This window comes from Sipha flava, unplaced genomic scaffold (assembly GCF_003268045.1).
Source record: "Sipha flava isolate LNK unplaced genomic scaffold, YSA_version1 38_pilon_pilon, whole genome shotgun sequence".
Taxonomy (NCBI): domain Eukaryota; kingdom Metazoa; phylum Arthropoda; class Insecta; order Hemiptera; family Aphididae; genus Sipha; species Sipha flava.
In genome coordinates this window covers 2,231,582-2,251,419 of record NW_020273099.1, presented here as the reverse complement: position 1 = coordinate 2,251,419, position 19,838 = coordinate 2,231,582, and the positions used below count along the sequence as shown (strand labels likewise).

The 19,838-nt window shown below is 24.7% G+C and overlaps 1 protein-coding gene across 2 annotated transcripts; it reads right to left on the bottom strand.

Annotated features, from left to right (window-relative positions):
* Positions 1-784: 784 nt before the first annotated feature.
* LOC112688343 (polycomb protein Scm) lies at positions 785-17,179 on the bottom strand. Of its 2 annotated transcripts, XM_025561503.1 has the most exons (14): positions 17,044-17,179; positions 16,543-16,604; positions 13,247-13,389; positions 6,294-6,426; positions 4,509-4,630; positions 4,096-4,330; positions 3,824-4,009; positions 2,833-2,979; positions 2,612-2,755; positions 2,302-2,499; positions 1,823-1,981; positions 1,505-1,764; positions 1,316-1,443; positions 785-923 (listed from the first exon to the last, which is right to left on the bottom strand). In XM_025561503.1, exons 2-13 carry the CDS (start codon positions 16,562-16,564, stop codon positions 1,318-1,320), a joined length of 1,875 nt encoding a protein of 624 aa, XP_025417288.1. In that variant the 5' UTR covers positions 16,565-16,604; positions 17,044-17,179; the 3' UTR covers positions 785-923; positions 1,316-1,317. The 2 variants fall into 2 exon arrangements, with proteins under 2 accessions (XP_025417288.1, XP_025417289.1); XM_025561504.1 differs by lacking the exon at positions 17,044-17,179 and having other exon boundaries at positions 16,543-16,622.
* Positions 17,180-19,838: the final 2,659 nt, after the last annotated feature.

The following is a 19,838-nucleotide window of genomic DNA, read 5'->3' as shown; positions in this document are numbered from 1 at the left end:
ACATTATAAAATGTCACAGTTGTATATTATATATTGACTTATAACTAATAACAAAAAACAACATAGATACATAAAAATTAAAAGTACAAAACTATAGAGTGTGAATTTTTAAATTTTTATGTAATCATATTATATTTTTTCAATATTATATAAATTATTGATTACTACTAATTTAAATAAACATTTTAGCTAATAGGATATTATTGAATATTATTCTATGTTTGTGCTAAGCGAGGTTCTTGTTCCCAGAATAATTAATTTATATTCTTAAAAGAAAAATTTAAGAATAACAAAAATATTATAATCTAAAATATACCCACTCAAAACCAATTTAAAATGAAAAATCGATATATTGTTCAATAATTTCTAAAAAAAATTAGAATGACTTTAATATTCGATATAAATCTGAATATACTTATGTACTAAAAATTATAGTAAAAAATAAAATAAATATGCAAAAATACATGTAAATACATATAACTTGATGATTTAAATTGAAAACAAAATATATTCCTTGAAATATAATTATAAAAATATGACTATTAGAAAATATTTTATAATTACCAAATTAAAAAACTGAATATCATACATATACATTAAGAAATAAAAATAAATATAATAATTAGTAGTGGTGAATAAAATTTTTTTAAACAAAAATAAAATTATTTGTCAATAAAGATGAAATGAATAAGAATAATATCATTAAGTAATACTTAAAATCAATGGTATTATATAATATTAAAAAAATAAATATTCAAGTTGGTATGAATTGATCTTATAATAAACAAATATTGCCTAAGCACCAATGAATAATAATAAGTTATGCTACAATATACAGTTTGAAAAAAACTAAATTATCAATAACTAACAATCACTGTTAACAAACGAACAATAAGCTTATTCAGAAGAACCAAATGTTTCACCTGTAAAACACACAAATTCTATATAAAAAAAAAAAAGTTTTACTAGTAATATTCTACATTACTTTATGTAGGAAGAGATGAATTTGGAATTTAACAAAAGATAAAATTATAAAACATTAACAGGAACATTTTTCACATAGTAACATCAAACGAACTTAAAAGTAAAAATGTATTTGTCTTTTAAATTTTAATTTATTTTATAAAATTAAATTTTTTTAACAATAAATGATGTTTACACAACATATTTTAAATTATTTAAAACTAAATTGCTCTAATATTTTTGTTGAATTTAAATAATATTAAAAATTATTTTCAACATGCACTATTTCTGTTAAATATATTATTTTGTTATATTAAGTAAATAATGTACAAATTAATTTATATTGACTTACTTTTATCTCCTTCTTGGTCTTAATCTGTTAATTAAATTTTGAAGTTTTAAAGCTGGTCCCAATCTAAGTCCCATATATTTCATCATTGTATCTGAATTCAATAACAGTAAAGCTTTTCCATCAATTTCCTAAAAAAATTATTACTGGTCAATAATTGTTTTGATTAATACATTTGATAGTAAACCTTACGTGTTTCCTAAAAAGATCAGCAAATGTATTTAATTGTATGTCTACACAGTTAATATGTTGAATAACATCTTCCACAGACCATTCTGCAGGGTCTACAGGTAATCTTGATGGTCCTTCAGTTGGGGTAGTTGAAGATGCAGCTTCCATTTCAGGTTCAGATGTACGAGCCATTTTTGTTACTAATGTCACTTCATCAGGGGTTGAACTTTCAGGTGAACCATGTCTTTTTATATTTTTATTATCATTTACTATGCTGACATCTAAGATAAAAATAATATATTTTAAAAGTTGAATTAACTATAATTTTATTATGCATACTCTTTTCTTGTTTGCACTCTGAACAAACATTTAATGCAGGACTTAACAGATTTTTACAACATGACAAGTCCTCTAAAAGAGTTCTGATATAATCCCAAAATTCATCAGTTTTTTCAATTTTTGGAAGTTTAAAAACTCTAGATTTACCTTCATATGTAGCTGAATGAACATAACAAAAAAATAAAAAAAAATTAAAAAATTAACTATGAAAAATTATATTTATTTATCATTATATTATTATTATTATTATTATTATTATTATTATTATTTATTGTAAAATGACTATGATTAATATCAAAATTTATTTCATAATTTTAAATCATCAGAATACTAAATGTAATGAACGAAGAAGTGACTTAGCCAGAGCCGGTTGACTAACATTATTGCTACACCTTATTCTTTTAAAATATTATAAAATATCTTTATTATAGTCTTTTGATTAATATGAAAACATTAGATAATTCAAATAAATGTATCACCTGTTATTGTGCAAGTGCTATCACCTTGTTTTTTCATCAATGTAGTTACTGATTGTATATCATGTGCAGTATTTACTAAATGCTGAATAGTATCTTTTAGAACTTTTTGTACTAATCCTGGTCCTAATTGTTTAGGAAGCTCAAATAATTTTGATGAATCCATAAAAGGACCACATTTACACTCATGGTTAATAAAAACTGAAAGAATAATTGTTTTAATTAAACATGTAGATAGGATAAAACTATAAAAATAAATAGTTATTAAAGTCAAGATATTTACAAAAATAACATGAATATTAAATTATTATACCTGAACATGATTCTTGAATACCAGTTTCAAGATCACTAGCACTATCTGGTGTTAAATTTAAGGAATCGTTTAAATTTTGTTTAAGGTTTGTAGAAGCTTGTGCACCATTTGGTCTACCTCCTGAATAACGAGATCCTGGAACAGCTGATTTGTTATACAATTTATTAATTTATATATTATATTTATCAATAGAGTTGATTATTTTAGTAAATATGTATTACCTTTATGACCAGGAGGTTGAAGTGGATGACCACTTTTTACACACCAACCTACAGGAAATATATCTCTAGAGTCATATGAACACCAATAGTCAAAGGCTCCTCTCCATCCATCAAATGTAACAAATATATTGTTTTTGTTAACATCACCTAATCAAATTATTTCAGTTTCAATATTTATTATTTCAATCATATTTAATCCGTAATTGGTATGGTCTGGTCTCACAGACCACTGTAGTTTTTCATTTGGGATTATAAGGTATTGCTGATATGATGAGGGAGGTAGATTTTATCTTTATATGTATATAGCATTAAAAACAAAGTTTAAGGAAACTAATGTATTAAGATCTGGTCGGCACAACTGCTTAAAAGTGATAAGTGGTCTAACAGACTTCACCATACTATTAATATAATTATTTTACTGATCAAAAAATGACATAAACCATTAACGTTATTTTAATTTAATAATAAGCAAATATTAACAAAAAAAATTAAGTTTTATGAATGATTTTTAATTTATTTAATTTAGTTAAGGTCATAAATCAATGTAAAAAGAGCTATTTTGATTGCAGTAATTTTTGACTAAAAATCAAAAAATTTGAATCATATTTTTATTTTTATTCTGCTTTAAATTATGTCTATTAAAATATATAGATGGTTTCAGAGTTTAAAATACATTTTTAAATGCTTCAAGTTATATTGAAGTTCAAGCAGAAAATTGCACGATTATCCTTAAAATTACTAAAAAAAATGAATTAATTTCTTTAAATATATCCAATTAGAATTCAAAAATGATTGCCAAATGAAAGATGACCACAATGATAATATTTCTGTAAATAATTTGATATTGTTATTTAAAATTGTGGTAATATAAGTTTAGCAAAACTAAGAGGTTCAGAAAACCACACCATACCACGACTAGTGCGATTATTTTTTCACCATACCACTTATGGGTTATGAAAGTGAATTAAAGTTAAAATTATTAAGTATTTACCAATAGTTGCTACACAAATTAGATGTGGATTTTTTTTATCAACTGCTTCAATTTTTTGACCAACTTTAAATAAATTATCTGTAGGAGTATCTGGTTCAGATTTAAAAGCAGTATCAGGAGAATAAAAAGCTCCGTTGAGGGTTTTCACAAGAAACATTGGAAATAGTGAACCATTCATACGAAAACCTATACAAAAATTTAACATTCTTTTTTAATTTAATGTTAAAAAAATTTATATAATGTATAAAAAGTTAAATATTAAAATAATTTACCCAGTGGAGGTTGTAACATGCCACCTTTTTTTTCTGTATACCCAACAGGTTTTAATTCTGAAGAGTCAACTAATCGCCAAAAGTCATTTTTATTATCTCCACCATCTAAACGAAGGCGTATTCTAGGGCCAACAACACCTATTACAGTTGCAATGCACATTGATGTTATGTTTCGAGGATCTACTGCTTCCAATTTCATGCCTGGTTTAAATTCATTTTCAGGAGATTCTTCATGCTGAAAATAATAATGCTATATAAATATATGTTATACTAAAATACAAATAATTTCATTAAATCATATTTAATTGAATTTAGTTGAACATGATATATATTCAACATGATTGAACATAATTTTTTTTTGAATAATACTTATAAAGGCATAAAATAATATCTTCTCGGGTATTACAACTAACTTGTTTAAAGCAATATGCAGGAGCTGCTGTACTTGATGTTTCTTTAAGATAACTATCCCAATCAAAAATAGGATTACCATGAGTAGAAAATGGATGTTCCACTTGAACATCCCCAAATACAGCTAGAAATAGATAAAACAAACAGGAAATTGAATAATTTATAAAACAAAAAATAACTAGGTTATTAATTAAATTTATATATTAAGCTGTTAAGGTGACAGTGCAAATAATAGTAAAATCAAAATGTAACCAGTAAATCCCAGGTTACACTAATTGTTGAATAATATTCAGATTTTACATTTTAATAAATTAGTTTAAATATTTAAAAAGTAAAATGGACAGTACTAAAATGATTTCTAATTTACTTATTATAGTCTGAATTTTTATTAATAAACACTTCTCTTTTTTTTTTTAGGTTTTATTTTATTTATACAATCTATGCAATTTAATACAATTAGCATGATAGATTCTACAGATATTGAGGTGTAAAAGGATATTGGTGGAGGAGACGCCCACTGACAATAATCTGAACTTAACAAAAGTTAGTTTATATTTATTAATAAATCATATAACCTACCTCTAAACATTATCAATAAAAATTCTAAGTGTAATAAATATTTTTAAAAGCAAATAAACTATAATTTATCATTGTAAAAATATGGTTTTAAATAAAAATATAATTATAATAATTATATAAATTGGTTATCAACATAATTTTTTAAAGGCAATGCCTAGTTATTGAAGTCACTTCTCTCTGATTGGTGCTACATTCATGAGTGAAACAAAAGATGCATATGAGTTTTTGGATGTGTTCTAAATATTATTTCCTTGGTCGTTTTTTACAATTAGTTTTATAGAGAAAACAAAGAGTCTTATACACTATTTAAATAAAACTAACTAGATTTTATACTAATAAATTATATCAATTTATTTGTTAATCATTTTAAAATACTTTTTTTAAATTAAATTATTTGATAATTTCAAATGTTCTGTTTCTAGGTATATAATAGAAATCAGTAGATATTATTCAATAATACAAAACTAAATAACTGACTAATAATAAATTATACTCAAAAGCTTAAATATTAAATGTATGTATATGTATATAAATAAATTAATGTTTATCTATATACCTCTTATGTCTCCCTAAACTACTCAGCAAATGTTGATGAAATTTGATACAGAGATAGATTAGACATTGGAGGACATAAGCTACCACTTTTCAAGAAAAAAAGGAAAAGGAAGCATCTGTACACCTGATAAGGCCCAAACAAGTAGTTATTCTCTTTTTGTTTTCTTTAGGAACCTCATTGTTACACACCTAAGTGTGCACCTAGAAAATGATTAATGTGTCTATTTCACTGAAAATAATTTTCAAGATTGACATTCTTCTACTCCAATAACAACACTTACTACATTTTTAAAAAAATGCAAATACCACTCACTTATCAATAATTGTTACACCTTAAAAACGACAAAATAAATTAACTTGAAATTTGACAAAATATCTCCAATACTCTCGATGTGTAAAAAGAAGGAATTTTAAAAAATATTGGCACTGGTAAAGACTGTTCCACAATGGAAAACTGGGTAATTCAGCGTACAACCAAAATTATCAAACCCATTTGAAATTTTGTTTTCTTTGTTATATATAACCAACAATTACACCAAATTACGCTTTAAATAATGTAAAGTAATAATCCAAAATTATGTCAGGGCCAAAACTGTTCCATACAAAACCATGTAATTCAGCTAATAAAATAATATTTAAAAGCTAGTACTAACTTTTTTTGGTTTGTTCTTTTCTTTGATGTTTATTTAAACAAGCAGCTGAACAAAAGTTTTTTGGTGTTGAATCTTGATTTTCTTGTTTCACTGGTGTGCCTTTAATTATATTATCACAATTTGCACATCCATTCTAAAATAATGGCAGCAAAATGTATTTTAATAATAAAATAAATACAAAGAAAATGCATTTTAAGCTATATAAGCAATAACATTTTAAAATTATCAAAATATTTCATTATGATTTAATAAAACTATAGATGAATATTTTCTTATATATAGTAATTCACAAAACATCAATTAACTTTTTAAATTTTAAATTATTTACCAAAAAATTAATAAAAATTGGAGTTTTTTTTTTAATGAATACTTACACAAAATTGTTGACAGTTTTTAATTAAAAAAATATTGATATATTTAAAAAATAACAGTAAATATTATTCTATAATACAATTTAGTATTTTTTATGTTCTTACTATATTTATCATATCCAAATATTTGGATTTCTTATTATTAAAAAAAGGCCAATTTTTTTTAAGTAAATACTTAGTAATAATATATATATATATAGTGTCGGTTTGGTTCTAAAGCAGTGGTGGCCAAACTTTTTTTTCCTTTTTTTTCGGGCCATAAAAAACAACTTTTTTTATCGCGGGCCATAAAAAAATGCATTCTAAATTTTTTTTTTACGTAAATGCAAAATATTACAGTTATACAAATAAGTGCTGTAATATAGAAGACTTTCGCGGGCCAGATATTAAATGATGGCGGGCCGGAGTTGGCCTGCGGGCCGTAGTTTGGCCACCACTGTTCTAAAGGATCCAGGCAGGATTTTATTTGGAAAGGTCTCAACACCCATACTACAAAATTTATTTAAGGAGTTTAGTATAGGCAATATTCAATGTGGATGTGTACGTGGCTGATACGTCACGTGTCCCCGCACCGCAATGCATTATGTTTACTTACTGCACTTTTTATCTGATAATTGACAGTAATTAAAAACAACACAGTATAACAGGAATTCCCAACCTTTTTTACTTAACGGTACATTTGATAATTTTAAAAATGTCCACGGCACAATTTAATAAATAAAAATGAATATACATAATGCCATATTTATATATAATATATTGTTTTTATTAAATCATACAAATTTAATGAGGCTGGTAATTATTTTTTTACATAGTTTCTCTATTCGGGGGTAAAAAAGTTAAAATTATGCAAACTAGTGGCGCCGAATACGTACTTAATGTGGTGCATATATACCACCTAAAAATGAGAGGTGGGTACTGGGTCTTTATAATTTTGAATAACTGGTATTTAGTAGCCAGTTGGTATTTGGTAGTAGATTCCCTACTTAATATGAATATAATGATAATATTTTGATCAATTATGGTCAAATAATATCTGGGTAGGGATGTTGGGTGGTTAAAATTCGTGTTTGCACCTATTAAAAAGTAGTTCGACGCCTCTGATACAAACTGTTAAAGGACAATCAATAACACCATTCCGTAAATCCAAAACAAATAATTTTCAACATATTTACGTTTAAGTTTTAAATTTAAACTTTTATCACTTATTGAAGCTGATTGTTGGATATTAATTTCGATATTTAAATTTTTGTCATTTGCATTAATATCACTGTCATCCGTTAATTAACGACTTTTTAATAATCTATTCATTTTTAAATTTAACTTACAATATTTCTTGATCGAAATACCTATACAGTATTATGCGTAATGTCGGGTATTACGTACATTTCTCCCTGAAGTATAGCGAACAAAAATATTTTAGCTTTCAATCGATTTCATTTGCGTCTGTATATAATGCAATATCAATTTATTTTAATGCATCTGCTTTCTTAAAGTTATTTTTGTACTTAAAGTTAGTAGTATCCCATAATAAGGGAGATTCCCTATACAGCTCTATGAGCTTGTACGTGTCTTCTGTATTCCATTTTTTTTTCGAACTCATTTTATTAATAATTAAATACGAATATTTTGTATGAAGATAAATATATAATATGATTTATACTATAAAAATATATATTAATAAACAGTAATTGCAAAATGTAAATGCACTGAATAACAAACTATTTGATACTAAATAATAAAAATTAATATTCGAAAGTAAAAATAATTCACAAACGTTCGACAATGTTCACCAAAACCAAAAAATATTGAAAAATGATAATTAATCTGCATAGATATTCGAATAATTATCGTATTGAATTAATCAGTAGTTTTATAATACAATATTATATTGTTTTATAGTATTAAACTATTAACTATTAGTAGTATAACTTTACCTATCTATATATTATTATAATATAATTATAATTGAGCCAACTTGAAAAAAAAAACTATGACAATTTATATTCTAAATAAAATTATTATAAATAATATTGCATTAAGTTTTTAATTTTAGTATTCATTTCTTATAAATTTAGTTCTAATCGAAATTAATCGATTTAGTACAAATCAAAAAAGGAAAACAATTTATAAGTAATATTGTATTTAAATTTGTAATATGTATTGATAAATATTTAAATATTTAATTTTAGCTTCTTTTTTTTTTTTTGATACTTTTTTCAATATATCATAATTTAATGTAAGTACCTATCAAAAACCGTACTACTTATTATCCAACAATTGACTATTGTATATTATTTCTACATGTTATTGTTATTATAAGTTTATTTTATTTTAGTAATTATGTGTTTATAAAATAAATAATAGGTTATTACCATTATTGTGTTATATTATTTTTATAAAATGTTTTATAATACTATTTAAATTAAGAGCTAATATCGTCCAAATATTATAATGTATCTAATTTATAGTCAACGACCATGGTTATCTACTTAGAGTTGATAACCATACCAGCGACTGAACGAATGACTTCGTAATAAAGTATATGATACTAGCCAATAGGTACTAAACTATTACCTACTAAATCGACCGTAAAGTTTTTTCGAGAGAATCTCTCGATTGTTAAATTCTCTCGATTTTTCCTATCACTAATCTGATTCATAAACTAGTGATGATAACAAAAACGTAGTATCAATTTGTCGACATTGTATTCTGCGATCTAGTCGACAGGCTGCAACACGATTGCGCAATTTTCCTTATTTTATCTGATTGATTACACCACGATTGCGCCCAGATTCTTTTTTACCTGATAAAATCACAACACCATTGCGTACCATATAATAATATGTGTATATACTATGTATAATAATTTATGTACAACATAAAATAATGTATACAATACATACTTTCTATAATTTGCATACACATGCACTCAAACTATTAATTCATAAAATGCACTTTTCAAAAATCAAAATGAAAATTTGATTGAGCTAATAATAGTTATAATAATATCGAGTAATGACTATCAGTACAGAAAAAAAAAACAATTTTTAATAAAAAAATTTCGACTATTGACCATGTCAGTATATACATTTAGCATACATGTAATTTAGAAAAAAACTATTTTTAACCAAGCCAACAATAATAATTTATTAACAGCCCTAAGCCTGAAATAATTAGGAAGAAAAATTGTGAATCAATAGGTAATAAGTTTGAGTGCATGTATATGAAAATTATATGTAGAAAGTATGTATTGTATACATTATTTTATGCAGTACATAAATTATTATACATCTGTGGTATGATGGCAGAAGCTGATATGTCATTTTTTGTTGTTTTTTTGGATTATCATGTAAATAGTTGATAAATAGTATGTTTCAAATGGTGGCAAAGTATGATATGTCTTTTATGTGTTAAGGTTATTTATTACAATTATAAAAGAATTAATGCATTTCATACCAAATTTTATTTTTTATTCCATTCGAAACCTTTAAACTCGTTTTTTGAAAATTTAAAAAATGTACATATCAGCTTCTGCCATCATACCATAGACATAGCATATACACATTTAATTTGATGCGCAATGGTGTTGTGATTTTATCAGATAAAAAGGGATCGGGGCGCAATCGTGTTACAAATTTTTTGCGCAATCATGGTGTAATTAGTCGGGTCAAAAAAGGAAAAATTGTGTAATCGAGTTGCACCGAGTCGACATCACAAACGTAAGTTAACTCTAGATACTAGCCCACGACTAGAGACGTGCCATAGAAAGAAAAGTATTGATACTTTTACTTGATATCGAATCGAATGAAAATACCGATATGAGTAAAATATCGAAACGAAAGGACCAATATGAATAAGTATCGAAAGAAAAGCATTGATCCTTTTATTTCGTCGTATCTTCGTATCGAATCGAATTAAAATAATGATAAGAGTAAGATATAAAAATGACCAATATGAATAAGTATCAAATGAAAAATTATTTTTATATTTTAAAATATGATATTTTACTAACATTTAACAAAAAGTAGTTATGGTTTATGAACCACAGATAAAAATGCTGTCTGTAAGCAAATTTTTAATTTTTTCTAACCATTTTCTAACATTTTCTAACTAATTTTTTAACCAATTTCATTATTTGTAATTTATATTTCATTTGATCGGTATATAAATCAGTAAATCAGAACTTTTTGTGCAATACTTTTTACTAATTTCCATGGCTAAAAATAAACACAGTATACATAATTTATGTATTGTTCATTGTTTGTGTGGAAAATATTCCTGTGATAATTTTGAGTAAAAAGTGAAAAAAAATTACTAATATAAATACCAAAAATTACATGGTACTTTATAAAAAATCTAAAATTTGACAGTTAAAGATGAGCAATTGATTAATAATGTTATAATTTATAAATAAGTGATAATTAATAAATTAAGTTTTTACTGAACAGATGATTAGTAATAACATTGCCTTTTATTATTTTATAGATAAATCTAAATCTTCAAAAAATATCCATAATTATTAGGTAATAATTAAAAATTAACAATACTAAATATTATAAATAAAAAACAAAACAAAATTATTGTGAAATGGTAATTCTAAATTAATAATAAAATATTAAATGTAGATTATGTAATTTAACTCAAAATTATAGAACATAAAAAAATGTTGAAGTATCTTTTTTTTAAACTCAATAGTACCTGCCAAGAAATTACATTACTTAAGGTTTTTTTTTATTAATTGTGTTTATATTTTATTTTTCAATATTCTATATATTGTAATTTATATTCTTTATTTTAAATAATATAATTTAGTTTTAATTGAATTACAGATATTTTTTAATAGGATAAACACTAAAAAATATGTATGAGGAATGAGGATGTTTAAATTATTTAATCCTATAGTTATAGTTATAATATGTTAAATTAATGTCTTATATAATATAATTTGCTGTATAGCTTTATTATTATTTCATAACATAAATAAACTTTTCAAAATATCTCACTTTATAAGAATAGTCATGTACGTATAATTTATGAGATCTTTAAACAAAAATTTATTTTTTTTTTATTTTTCACCTACATCAAATATTTCAAGAAAATAAATGTCATGAAATGAAATCCTCCACCATGCGCGCAAACCATTTTACTAGAAAAATATTATTCTTCAATACCATTCGAGTACTTTTGATTTTTGAACCAATATGGTGATTAGTAAATGATTCATAAATCATTCACTATTCATTCGGTACCAGTATTTTTTTATTGATAAGAGTAAAGTATCGAAACCATGGTATTGGTAGTATCACAATGTTCCAACCCACAATGTAAATAATACATTTTATTTATTTATGTTTTATTTACATAGGGTACTGGCCAATGACCGAAATTTAGCTTCACTATAATACAGACGATAAATGTATTGGCTTCTCTACATAACTATGGTTTTATAATAAAAAAGTCAATTAATTATATATATATAAAACAGTATGGCATGTGATAAGAATAACTGGTGGTTTCGATGAAACGTCAATGCACGTAGCACAAACTCGCATAAGTCACCATCGCTCCGTGACCAGAACATAAGTTTTATTAGTTTATTATATCATTATTAAAACTATGTAAATTATATTCATTTTATACATCGATCTAATAATACTATAATATTTCAGAAAACTAATATGAATCCATAAAAATGTCTAGTTGAGATCGGTCAGTGTACATTTTAAGATTTCTGATTTTATTCTGAATAATTAACATTTGAGTAGGCCTTAATATTAAAATACATAAAAATTGGGGGATGAAATTGGAGAAAATGGACTGACCCGATTTTAAATAAGCATAACCACAAGCTTAAATTAGTTTTCAAAAGTATTATTGCATTACTAGGTCGATCAATATGACGGACAAAAGACAGTCATAATACTAATCAATCACATAGTATGTTTCGGCTAAAATAATTGATCACCACCAATCCCCTAAAATATGAACCTTCTTGAATAGTTTTTAAATATTGATGTGATAAAAATAATTTAGACTATTTCAACTACTCTAAGCAATATTATTTAATACATAAAAAACCCTATTGTTTACTCTTGCAAGGGCAAACCTTTATGCTAGATCTAGATTTAAAAAAAACTTGTTCTAGAACAGCAGTTCTCAACTTTCATGTATCAGAGTATAACATACATTTAAATATCCACTTAACCCAAAAGTCTTTTTTATACTTATAAAAAAAAGTTTGTTTTATTTTATATACATGTTGTAATACCAATATGAGCTTTTTACGAACTACAAGTTAATAAATACTGTTCTAGACAATTTTCTTTCTATTTTCTTAGAATTTCACCAAATTAAACATGCTGTTCATGATCATAAGCTTCGAGTAAAATTGATAACAAACTAGTAAGTTTTACTCTTACAGGACTTTGAATAGTATTTATCTATAATGAATTACCAAAATGTATCAAAAATAAAATATAGTAGCAGTTTAAAGTAAAAATAATAGACCTCAATAGTCATTATGATCCAGAATAAAACTAGACTTAGTAATTAAACTAATATTCATAAAATATTAATTACCTTATTATATTCCTTTCGAAATTCAGCAAGGCAGTTAACGGAGCAAAATTCTTTTTTCCCATTTTGTGTAGGTAAAACATAATTTAAAGGATGTTTTGAGTCATTGCACATAGTGCATGTAGATTTTGCCTTTGGAGGGCGACCTAAAAAATGTATTTTAAACAAAATTTTATGATTATACAAATTACAATAAATATAATATATTTAGTGGTTTTAATTACTTAAAATAATACACATTTAAATTGAGAAGCTTATATTAATTAAAATAAAAATGTATTAAATTAATAAGCTCGATAATAAGGTAAAATATTATATTGTACTTATTAGAGATGGGCAAAATACATCAATTTTTTCGTTCACCTACATTGATGTTTTTATGTAATGAAAAAAAAACAATTTTTTTCTAATCCAAAGTCCGATGTTTAAATAACGTATTTATTTAAACATTTTACAATTTATACACAACATACTCACATATAACATAGATACAATTTTTCTTAAAACTTATTTTATTTAAACATTTTACAATTTATACACAACATACTCACATATAACATAGATACAATTTTTCTTAAAACTTATTAAGGTAAACAACAATATTTTAAGTTGATATTTTATTGATGAAAATTTCGATCATCAACATCGATGTTTCAAATATAGATAAATCGATACATTGGAACATTGATGTTTCAAACTTTTTTTCCATCTCTAGTACTTATATACATAGGATAATCTATCCTTTTCTCGACATTAATTTAACAGCTAGTAATGCTTTCAGGAATTTGGGTTTTGTAAATATTAGACTTTAAAAATATTAATACTTTAAAATGGTTAAATTTTTCTCTCTTTAGATCTAAGTTGGAATTTGGTCCTCTTATTATGCTGTCTCTATTAATATATTGGAAAATGTCAATATAATTATACTAAATCTATCTGTTTCAAATTAAATATTTATCTAACTAAGGATTCATATATTCTGCACTCAACTCAATTAGATATTACTACTAGAGAATTTAGAAGAAAAGTTAATGATGTAATATTTTTATATGATTTGCTAAATCAGTGGTTTTTAACTTTTTTGGTTCAGCGCCCCTTTATCGTAATAATTTACTGCTAACTACCTCTCATTTAAAATTAAATTTTCTTCATACATATATATATATATTTATTTATTCATCAGTATGATATATTATAGTAAAAATTCTTATTTTAAGAAAATATTAATGGTTATATTTTACTCCACTTAACAAAATTAACAGTTTGACTTTACAAAAAGATTTTACTTAACTATGAAAAAAAAAAATTTAAAATATAAAAATTATGCCTATTAATGATTGCCCTGAGCCTGATGAATAGTTGCTAATGTGGCGATGTCTGGTTCGATATTGGTCAAAGATAAACGTAGATCACTTTTATTACAAATATCCAACCGATTTCTTTATTTAGTCAAAATCTGAACAACAACGCTGAATCCTTTTTCAACTAGATACGTTGATGGGGAAAAAAAAGAAGCAACAATCTAACTTGTTTCCATAGCTGTGGATAAGTGTCTTTAAGCTTGACCTAGGCTAGCTCCTAACCTCACAGTCGTGTTTAAGATTGATAAAATCCATTTGTAAATAAGGTTCGAGATCTTCTACAGATTCAAACGAAAATATATCTAAAATCCAATTAGAGATTTGTAACTCAAGTAGGTCTTAAAATCTTGATTTCATGTCTTTTTTGAGCTGCAAAATATGATCAGTGAAAATTAGAATTTTTTCTTTTGGAACTAAATCATTTGCTTCTGAACATGTCTTGAAATTTGGAAACTGACTCAGTTCTTGACGATTTATGTTTGTTGTAAAGATCGAACTTAAAAATGAATTAGAAAATTATTCCTTTGACCTTGATAAAGTTAATCTTATTCCCTTGAAGCTTCAAATTCACTTCATTCATTTTTTTTTAAAATATCTGTGGGGTACCTACCCAATTTCAATTTTTCGTTGCTTCTAATTGTCCTTTAAGACAGGATCAATTTTATCAAGAAATTCCATGATAGAGTAAAATAATGCGAAAAAACAACACAAACATTTTCCTTTGGAAAGCCATCTTACTGCCGTATGCAAAACTAATCTTTGAAAATCTACATTATCATGACAAAGATCTCGAACTATGCGGTCATTGAGTGAATTTGCTTTAATTTTGTTTACAGCTTTTATGATGAAATGAAAAATTTTGTGCAAAATACCATTTAAGTTATTTACAGCTAAATGTTGGCGATGTATAACACAATGAACACAAATAACACCTGGGACGGTTTTTTTAGGTGGGCTATGAACTCAATATGACGACTGGTCATTGAAGGAGCGCCATCCATTGCGCATGCAATAATATTAGTCAAGGGGACATTTTTTCTGGTAAAATATTCCTACACCATTTGAAAAATCGACGACCCTTTGATATCAGTGATCAAATTTGTATCAAACAATACTTCCTCGACGATTTATTATTTTTATTTTTAATCTCCGAGTTTGAAAAAGCTCACCGCCCCCTTCAAAATTATTGCCCCCCGGAGAAATCGAAATGCCCCCAAGAGGGTGGTATCATTCCCGTTAAGAACCACTGTGTTAAATGATATCATAGATTACCCTAATTTACTATCAATGGTTGGTCTTCACACGAGTTACATAAATTTCAGCTGAACATACATACATTATTCATCTACTAAATATTAAAAATTATAACTATTATAATATTAAAATGGTTATAATAAAATAAATTATAATATATATTTTTCACAAAATACCTACATGATTAAAATTTAAAAAACAACATTAAATAGATTTTAAGGAAATAAAACATTTTTTATTCTGACCTTTTGCATAATTTAAAATTAAAACTGTGAAAATGTTCATCTAAAATTTCAAAAAAATTATAAATATCAAAAAGTATAAATTAAAATTAAATTATAACAGTGAATTTTTTCAGGTAAACATTCTATAATTGGAGCTAAATTTTTCTTAAATAAAATACCGCAATATCCAAGTTATGTAAGACCTATTTATTAATTCAATGTTATCAGATTTTATTTAATATTAATTAATATTAATAATTTTAATATTAAATTAATTAAAAAAAAAAAATTATTGAATCATTTTTTACTAATATTTAAAGTAAATCAAATGCTTGTAGTAATAATTACAATATACTATATAAGTATAAGACATTTTTATGGAGAATAAATTATTTCTACATATTCTATGATGTTATTCATGTCACAAGAATATTAATAAATATATATAGCTTAAACATACCTCTCATTTTGTTGGTTTGCATTAGTACTAAATGATATCCACACTAGTTCTTAATTTGCAATCTAAAATATCAAAAAATAATTGATCTTTCAAAACATAAATTAATTAAAACAAAATCATTAAAAATTCTTGAAATAAATAAAAAATAAAATGTTTTACAATACTTTTGATTTAATGGAACAACTAATTCGTTCAAGTTTGAAAATAAAAAAAATATATGTAGAACTGTTATTGTATATAAACTATACCTAACCACTTAGAATTAAAAATATTTATTTCATTTAATGTTCCATTAATTAAAACTATTAATATATTTTACTTATATCATATTAATTTGTCATTCAATAATGAATATTATAGTATAAAATTAAAATAATATAATTAAAATATATAAAAGACTTATCCAGATTGATATTCATCATTGACGGACATTTTTCTATGAACATGAATATTTTAAATAAAGGCTCAATATAAGTCTTTAATAATAAAAAATTTACTTACAAGACAATAAAAAATGTTCGAAGAGGACAGTCAAACTGGGACAATTTTTTTAAAAGTTGATTAGATAAATAGCATTATCGGCTTTTTAAGAATCGCTAGAAAAACGTCAACAAAAGAACTTGATCCGCCATTGGCCGGATACAATAGATAACAGGGGTTTACAAACTGCAAAGCATATGCTATACAGCTATATTCATGGAACAAAATTGATATCTCAAATGATACGAGTTTTCAATCATTAAGAATTATTAATTGTTGGTTGAAAGTACATAAGTAATTAACAATTCTGACTTCTACTAGCCATACGAAATCTTGTAATATTGATCATTAGCTGTATTATAGTATATCGATTAATCTTGATTTACTATCAGTCTGTAAAATGTAAGCAATATACGTGTCAGTGGCGGATTAAGCAATTTGCCGCTAATAAGCAGGACATTGGCCGCCCTTTCATTTTAAACTTTTTTTTTAAAACAAAATACATATAGAAATAAATTTTTAGTTAAATTATTCTTTATAATTTTAAATTTAATACAATAGTCAAATATTAAATCATTTTTGTTCGGCTTTTTATGTTAGCAAATGTATCGATTAGGTCTTGAAAGCAATTGTCGACACTAATCCCGATTCAATGCATAGGAGAGCCAAACTATTTAACCGATTTTCGCCAATAGTAGATCTTAAATAAGTTTTATTTCTTTTGAAACATAAAAACGATCTTTCTATCGAATAATTAGTAACCGCCATACAGGAGTATATTCTTAAAGCGATGCTAACATTTGGAAATAGTTCTTCTAAATTCTGATTTCTAAAAAATGTAAATAAACTTTGATTTTGTTGTTTTTTTTCTGTTGCATTTTGCATATAAGTTTTGAAATGTATACATTCTTGTTTAAATATATTTCCATCAATGTCCAATTAATAAAATTGTTGTTTTTTTGGCTCCTTGGACAATATCATCGGTATTAATTGACTTCTTGTCTATGTTGATCAAAAATTTGAATTTATCGTAAATATTTGTATCGCCATAATGTATAGCTATGATTATATTTAAATAAATAATTTCCGGGAAAAACATAAATTCGCTAACAATGACAATTTTAGTTGATTGCGTTCACCGAAACCATTTCAGAATTAATAACCTAATGGTTAATATTCATAAATTATAATATAACTTTATAAATATATTTTTTTTCTTAAGTGCGGCAAATTAGTCGCCCCAATAAAATTGCCGCTCTAATTACCTGATTACTTTGCCTGTAGGGTAACCCGATGCTGATACGTGTATTTTATTTCACTTAAATTTCAAGCCAATGTACCTTTTATTATTTGACAATGATATTATATTAAAACTGCTTAAGGTTGAAATGTAATCATCACGAGATACTATATTAATATGGTGTTAAATACGAACGCTTAATGTTATTTAGTAAATGTTAAAAGATATATGTAAATATTTAAAATATTTTATATCATCTAAAATGATTTTCTGATCTCATAAAATGAAAAATGTTTGTAGACGTATTACTACGATAAGGTTGTCCACTATAATTAATAAAAAATAAATTACAGTTAATAAATTATTACAGACCACATGCACTTATTGTTTTTTTTTTTTTTTTGATTCTTTTATAACTTTAAGTATAGTCATTAAAATATCTTTATATGCAGGCCTGTATTTAGGGGGGGGGTAGGCACATGCCCGGGGGCGTCAAGTCTCAGAGGCGGTAAAATATTTTAGTAAAATTAATTTTAAAAATTATGTATCTAATTAAAAAAAATAAATAAAACCATAAAAAAAAGAAAATAGTATGTTTTATAATGTTATGATTTATAAATTAAAAAAAAATGTATTTTTATTATATAATTTGTTAATTAAAAAAAGTATTAAACGATTTTCATTTATAAGTTATATTTTATATTAAAGAATCTCGATATAAATGTTTATATGTCTATACTTTAGAGTAACAATGTCATAATTTATTGATTAATTAGAATAGGTTAAAATAAGCATAAATAACAATAGAGACTGTAATTATTTAAACCTATAATACTTATAAGAGTATATAAAATAAATTTATAATTTTTTTGAACTTGTAATCTTTTTTAAAACAACCTGTTGCAAATGGAACAATTAAGGTATATATTGTTTGTCGTAAGTAACAGAGTAAAGCCTCCCGGTGAAGGCACTAAGGCAAAATTATACAATAGTATACCAATAATTAGTTCAAATAATAAATGATGTAGGTATGTGTAATCCATAGACATAATATAATATGTTACATTATATTATATTACATTATATACATTATATATATTATATACATTATATTACATTATATACATTATATTATGTCTATGGTGTAATCCATTAAATTTGTTTTACTTTTAGTACATGGAATAAGAAATATTTTATTGAAAGTATTGTTTGTATGATAACCACGATTAAAGATATTATCTTATTTTTAATCGTGATGATAACTGGTATTAAACTATATTTTCAGAAAAGTGGGAAGAATTACAAAAACGCATAGATAATATTCTTATATTATCTATGCAAAAACGGGATACTACCATCCAGTGTCAGTACTGATCATAGACATATGTCTATGGCACTGTTCTTCGACAATACAAACCAATATTATATGGTCGAAGGCACTGTTCCACTCACAGATATACATATCTGTGGTTCCACTGTAAAATTTTACATAATAAATAACTAGATAAGATAATTGATAAGAATTGTTGATTGTGAATTGTCATTATCTGATTTTATTATTAAAAATTTTGAGTTA